General features: G+C 40.8%; 1 protein-coding gene across 1 annotated transcript; it reads left to right on the top strand.

Annotated features, from left to right (window-relative positions):
* Positions 1-2,235: 2,235 nt before the first annotated feature.
* LOC125297872 (forkhead box protein D1-like) lies at positions 2,236-3,713 on the top strand. Its single transcript, XM_048248412.1, has one exon. It carries the CDS (start codon positions 2,513-2,515, stop codon positions 3,599-3,601), a length of 1,089 nt encoding a protein of 362 aa, XP_048104369.1. The 5' UTR covers positions 2,236-2,512; the 3' UTR covers positions 3,602-3,713.
* The last annotated feature ends 3,252 nt before the right edge of the window (positions 3,714-6,965 follow it).

The following is a 6,965-nucleotide window of genomic DNA, read 5'->3' as shown; positions in this document are numbered from 1 at the left end:
TCTCTCTGCCATACACACACACACACACACACACACACACACACACACACACACACACACACTTCTCTCTCTCTCTGCCATACACACACACACACAGACAGACACACACATGCGCGCACACATTTTTCAGGAATGAACTTGGACTGGGTATTTTGTGCAATGCTGTTCCCTATTTTATGCTTGATAGAACATACACTGAGGTCCCTGAAGTGGCTCTGTGTATTGGAAGATCGTTACGAAGGCTTTGGAGAGTCCTCTCATATGGGCGATCTTTGATGGCAAACAGATGGTTAAAAAATATACAGTGCCTCTAATAATATGCTAAGTTATTTTTTTTATATTCGTTGTCATGGAGTTTGTTAGGTGAAATTTAGTTTGTTTTGCTTGTTTTTTGAGTAACATTAACAGTGTTTGTTTTGTTATTAACAGATATGAAAATATGAATCCTGTGGTAATATGCCCACATTTGCAGGATTGTAAATTAAATTATATTTGAAAGAAAGAAACACTGAAAGTTTGTGTAGGCTTCTGTCTCTGAGGATATGATCACACACTGGTAATTGGACACCCATTTTCATATTACCCATGTTAATAGTGCCTACAATAGTGTGTTCCAGCACTAAATTATTTTTTAGCCACATGGTGGCTTTGCTTATTTGCAGACTACAAGGTTTTCAGAGCTGCTATGTTATACTCATTCATATTTGAGACACAAAATTATATGGGACTATATATTTCATAATTAAGTAGTCTAGTGGGTTTTACTAACAGCGGGGTTATGGGCCAGATCTATGCACAATTAGTTTACCAGCCAGATAGGATTCTTGTGATTGTGATACATTTCTTTTTATGTTTTTCCCATAAAGAAAACAAAATAATATTTAGATGCAATTTAATCATTTGAACAATCATATTATTACATATTAATACTATGTTGCCTGTTTTTTTTTTTTTTTTTTTAAAGCCTCAGTACCAAGAGAAGCTTTAATTCAGACAGAAGTCATTTAAGATAAAATGACAGCCCATATGATTTTATACAATGGGAATGGATATTGATCATTTCAATGTTTTACATAAATAACAAAATGTTCACAGAAAAAGCTTCAAACAATCACTTCAGACTATTGCGCTCAGGCCTCCAGCATCTAATCTGCAAATCATTTCAAGGCGTGAATGGTTTGGAAAAGTTTTTTTTACAACGGCTTTACGCGTTTTCAATAAATGGGCATCTACTCGATTACATCATGTGATACTGATCCCTTTCTCGCCCTTGGGAAGCTCTATGAATCAGAGAAAATGCGTAATGCAGAGAATAACCTGCAGCCTTGCCAGAGCTGCAGCCCACCCACATGCTCGTATATATACCCCATGTGACTGGGTATCAACACAGGAAATATGATAATCCAGTTAAAGAGTACATTTCCCTACATAAATAACCCACGAACGCACCGAAGGCGTTTAATTTGCTTGTTTAGTGTATCATTAAAGTCGGATCGTTTGTCTGTTCTAGGAGAAATAAATACAGAAAAGTGTTATTTAAATTCCACGTGTTTTGAGATTAGTGCATAGGTCGGTGAGGGAGATAAGCGTTTTGAGGACTATTTTATTTAGCCTAGGCCTACTCTCGAAAAAGAACATGTGTGGACAACAATGTTGGGTGCAATACCATTGTTGTTCCCTTGTCCCCTGGAATTAAGAAATAAAGATTTAGAAAAGATTATCTGGAAAAATATCCAAAAGTCCAATGTAAAAAGATACAAATAGGCTACCTAAAAAAATCCAGCTACACTCAGCAGGCAGTCATTAACGAGACCCGTCTATTGAATTAAACGAAATAATAATTTAAAATGTTAAAATGTTCACTGCAAATTTAGACAGTGTTTCAACTTGTAGGCTAATTGCCGTGATGTGCTTGGTGTTTTGATACCAACAGGATGTAAATAAATAGCCCACATTTTGTGCGTGTGTTTGTGTTATTTAGCGGACGGCTTCGATAATAAAATAAACTCTGTTAGGTATGTATCAAACGGGCATTAGACCACATGCAAAACTAAACTTTGTCTTTTCAATCGCTCCCTAGATAGTTGGACAGAAATTATTTCCCATATTTGTATTATTCGTCAATAACTGACGATCTTATCCAGGGCGAATTACAGAGAACTAGCCCAATTAGCCTACTAAATAATTTTCTAAGACAGTCTTTTGGTATCTTTAATGGAACATTGATGACTGGTGAATAGTTTCGCCTCCTTTCAAGAACAGCGTGCGCTGTGACATCACCGTCTCCTGATCTCATTACGGGTAGGGTTACATGAGGAAAAAAGTAAGGAGGATGTTGTTTTTATCCTAGAAAAGGAAGTCATCCTCATCACATGAAAACGCATAGAAGAGCCCAGCTGCGAGCCTACAAACACGGTATTGTAATCGGTTTCCAGATTGTGACTGTTAGTTCTTTGATCCCCCTCATCCTGGGTGGTGGGGAACCGCTCACTTTGCGCAGCTTTTTTTGTGAATGAACAACTTGAAGGCGGCCGCTTCGCGAGAGCATTTGCCTGCGTCAGATCTCCCTCATCCCGCCTGTTGGCGCAGGTGGCATCAGGTCGGCGCGTGGATTATGATATTGGACAGAAAATCAATGGATGAGTCCGATATTGACGTGGTCGGAGACGGTAACAAAGACGCCAAAACTCAGAACGCCTCTCCGCTGGACATTGCACGGAGCGTAACGGAACCAAAAGATGCGTCATCATCTCCAAGCCATGAAGAAGAGGATAAGGAAGAAAACAACTCGTCTGAAAAATGCAGTCCAACTACGGCCAGGAGTATCACAACGGTGAAACCCCCTTACTCATACATTGCCTTGATAACTATGGCAATCCTCCAGAGTCCCAAAAAGCGTTTGACATTGAGCGAGATTTGTGACTTCATCAGCCAACGATTTTCTTATTACCGTGAGAAATTCCCAGCCTGGCAGAATTCAATCCGACACAACCTGTCCCTCAATGATTGTTTTGTCAAAATGCCACGCGAGCCGGGAAATCCCGGTAAGGGGAATTATTGGACTCTGGACCCCATGTCGTCGGACATGTTCGAGAACGGGAGCTTTTTGCGTCGAAGGAAGCGCTTTAAACGGCAACACTTCCGTTTCGGTACGGTAAAGGAGACGCCACTGGAGCTAACCGGCTTGCCGAGCTTTGCCTACGGTGCGTATGGAATGGGCACCGCGCGCTTTCAACTCCCCTGTTTGGAGTTATACAATGTTGGCATGGAGCATCACGCGGGGTCGTCCTGTTCTCCCAACATTCCACCTGTTAGCAGCATCTTGCCGGCGTTGTCCACTCTTTTCTCCAGAACTTCAGGTACACGACCGAAAGCGTTTCTTCCTTCGCAGCCACTTGCTTTTGAGTTGCTGGATACGACTCGCGGAACTCCGGTGTCCACAGCCTTAGTCCCTGGTTCGCCGTTTTTACCACCGGTCGCTCTCCATCCAGTTGGCACTCAGCATCTTCTAAACCTGCAAGAGTACCACAAGTTTCATTCCCTCCACAGTCCAGGCCTCGCCAATAAACTTTTACAGCACCTTGGTGACGCCAGCACTTAGTTGTTTAATTACAGGTACCCAAGGTGGCATCACTTGGAACTGTTGCCACGGCGGTTCTTAAATGTCACTATTCAAATAACTCACATTATTCAATTATTGTTGACATTATATTAATGATTCACCAGAGTAAAGTCAGCGATTTTGTGTAATAAATTGCTTTTTTGAATATGCAACTGATCATCTCATGTTTCTCCAAATGAAAAGCATTTAGGCTACTTTTATTTATTTTTTCTCATTTGGAATGTTGTCGTGACCGAGGTCATATATGCAAATTATTTAAAAAAAACATATTTGCTTTTAAAAGTAAGCTTGTAAAAAGAATATGTGTGTTGTTTATTTAGTAAATGGGCTACATGTATTCTCTTTAATTAGGCCTAGGCGAGACTTACGGACTGTGCACCAGTTTGTATTTTGTTACGCTCTGCAGTTGGAGTAAATGTAAGCAAACATGATAGTTAATTAAGATGTTTAGAATTAGGAAGATGAAAAACACGATCTAAATATTTTTTTTCAACACGGTAATTTTGCATTAAACTTCAAAAAGCATTAAAACAGATGTTTTAGCCTAACGATGCATTTGGCTAGATTAAAACAAACAGCCTAGGGTAGGCTACTATGATTTTAGACACTAAGATTTTTTGATAAATTGTCTGGCCTTATTCAGGTAAAGTGGTGAATATAATGCCAATTTCAAACAACATTGCAAATAATTACAGCCAAAATATTTGGACAATATAATTGCATGTTGGAAGACTGTATGTTTTAACTGAGGACAACACTGCAATAATTCTAATCTTTTGCTGAAATGTCAGTCAGAATCTTGGGGAATTATGTGTTTTTCTAAATTCAATACAAATTTCAGCAACAGAGGTAGACTGATATAAGCATGTTGTAGCTATGAGGTAATGTATAAATACAGGGGTCCTTTAAATAGCTGGCAGTCTAAATCTGTGTAAAGCATTATGGCACATGAGGAATGTTTTAACATAAACATAGCAAAACATAAGCAAATCATAGCTGATCAAGCGAGCACCACAGAAATGATCTTCCGTCTTTCAAAGAGTCTCTGCTTTCCAGTTGCATTTTGTTCTAGTTTCATATGACAGAAACTCTAGTGTGGATATCCTCTCCATTAATGAATTATAAAGAAAATGGCATTTAAAGGTAGTTTAATGGAGAGGATAGAAGAAATGGGCTTTAGTTCATGCTAAAAGGTTATGCTGTTGATTTGTAAATTAATTTGGTTTCAGTAGGCCTATTGCTACATTTCCATACCTGCATTCAGTTTGTTCTACGTGTTTATAAGTTGGACAAATAATTGTATAATGTCTATTTATCCTACCCATATGAGCACAACACATGGAGTTGATGTACTATGCCTTTGGATAATATTTCACACAGAGACATGCACACAGGGAGGGTGTATGAGTCAGATGCTGATGCAGATATAATACTCCTGATGATTTGAACATGTAATAATTGTGACATTATCATTTGGTATTATTATCATATGGACATACACATAATATGTCGCCCTGCAATTTTACTTGAATTTACATTTGCCTGAATCAAGGCATCAGGGTGAGCTCAAGAATGTGGTGGAATATTTCACTATCAGTGTATAGAATATTTCGCTATCAGTGTATAGAATATTTCACCATCTACAGTATGTATAGAATACTTCACTATCCGTGTAAATGTATGAAAGGGAAAGGAGTGTTTCACAGCCAAAAGCTCTTTATTTCGCCCACATGCTGTTCTGGTTCGGTGTTGTTATTGAGACACTCTCAATAAGTAACACATGAATGCTGCACAACATATCCTGTAGTGCTCTTACACCACTTATCAAACACATCTGCGTACCCAGACTTCAAACATGATTTCGGGACTTTGGGCTTCATCTACAGTCGACTCCAGCGTCCCTTTTTTTTTTTGCTGTGGCTAGGTGCTTTGTGCACGGCCGTTTGTTATGTCTCTGGTGAGCAAGCGATGCTGACCATGGCGGGCAGCTTCAGGGCACCACACTTTTGCCACCTGCAATGCATAATTTTGGGGTAGAGAGAAACGAAACGCACAACTGAAAACTGAAGCTTATGCAGTCCATAAGGAGATTAAAAAAAAAAAAAAATCAGGCAACATGAGTGATTGTTATATGTCTGTAAATGTCATTGATTGGGAAATGGTAGTTTTGTGTTTGTGTTTGTGTTTGTGTTGATGTTGACGGGTGTGTGAAGAGAAATTGGGGGCTGTTTACTGTTTGTTTGTTTGTATTGCACATGGTCGTCACCCATATTTCTGTGTGACGACGAGCTGAAGTAGTCGGTCGCGATGATCATCTCACCAAAAAGGAGATTATCTCAGTAGGTCTGAGGAGTAGAATTCCTCTCCTGCTACTCTCCTTCCAAATTGAAATGGAAAAAATGCGACGGCACGAGTATTTTCAGAGCGGTATGTATCTAGGGGGTGGTGATAAATTAGTTATAAATGTTTAGACTCATGGGAAAGGGAAGGAGTGCTACACAACTGGGGAGGGGGGGGGGGGGGGCAGAGATTAATGATGGGTAGAGACGCTCGCACCTGACAAAACAAACGCAGAAGGCGCTGAACTCTCACACTCCCACTGTGTGTGTGTGTGTGTGTGTGTGTGTGTGTGTGTGTTAGAGTGAGACAAGTAGTCATTCATGGGGCTACAATTCATGGTAGCAAAATGTTCATGGTGTGTGTGTGTGTTTGTGTGTGTGTGTGTTTGTGAGGGAGAGGGAAAAGATTCCTTAACTGTCCTTCGTTGACTTCCATTCTATACTGATGCTGCCCTGCCCAACGTTGCTCCTAGGGCTCTCAGGTCGACTCCAGCTTTCACCTTTGACCTTGCGCTCATTTGTCTTCGGCTTCCTCTTCCACCTCCTGCCTACAATTGGCTAAACAGAAAAAGTAATCCACAAACAAACATGTTTTCCTTTGTGGGCGCTGTTTGTGTGTGTGCACGCATGTGTTGGCGTTGTGATACAAACAACACTTGTCAGCACACTTCCCAAGGTAATCATCGCTCTGGATTCCGTGTGTGCTTGTTGGTGGGGCAGGGAACCAACTGTGGCAACAGGCAGTGTTGTAACTCGGAATGAATTTCGTGGACCACCATTCTTGACCCCCTCCCCTCCCCAGTCCCACGCCTGCCAAGTTAAACACAGTCCGGACTGACAGAGAAGCCGTACATTTCATCCCCAATCACTCCTTTTAAACCCCAACCCCCCCCTCCCCCAAACTCTTCCACATCTCACAGCCAAGGCTCAGCACACACACACATACACGCACACACACACACACACAGGGAAACCCATCAGAGGTCCTCTGTACTGAAAGTGCC

The sequence above is a fragment of the Alosa alosa genome, chromosome 7 (genome assembly GCF_017589495.1).
Source record: "Alosa alosa isolate M-15738 ecotype Scorff River chromosome 7, AALO_Geno_1.1, whole genome shotgun sequence".
Taxonomy (NCBI): domain Eukaryota; kingdom Metazoa; phylum Chordata; class Actinopteri; order Clupeiformes; family Clupeidae; genus Alosa; species Alosa alosa.
Note: the sequence above shows the minus strand (reverse complement) of the source record. Positions and strands in the feature narration are given on the sequence as shown.

What these genes read in the sequence shown, in the direction of transcription:
- LOC125297872 (XM_048248412.1), top strand. Translation starts at nt 2,513, where the DNA reads ATGAACAACTTGAAGGCGGCCGCTTCGCGAGAGCATTTGCCTGCGTCA.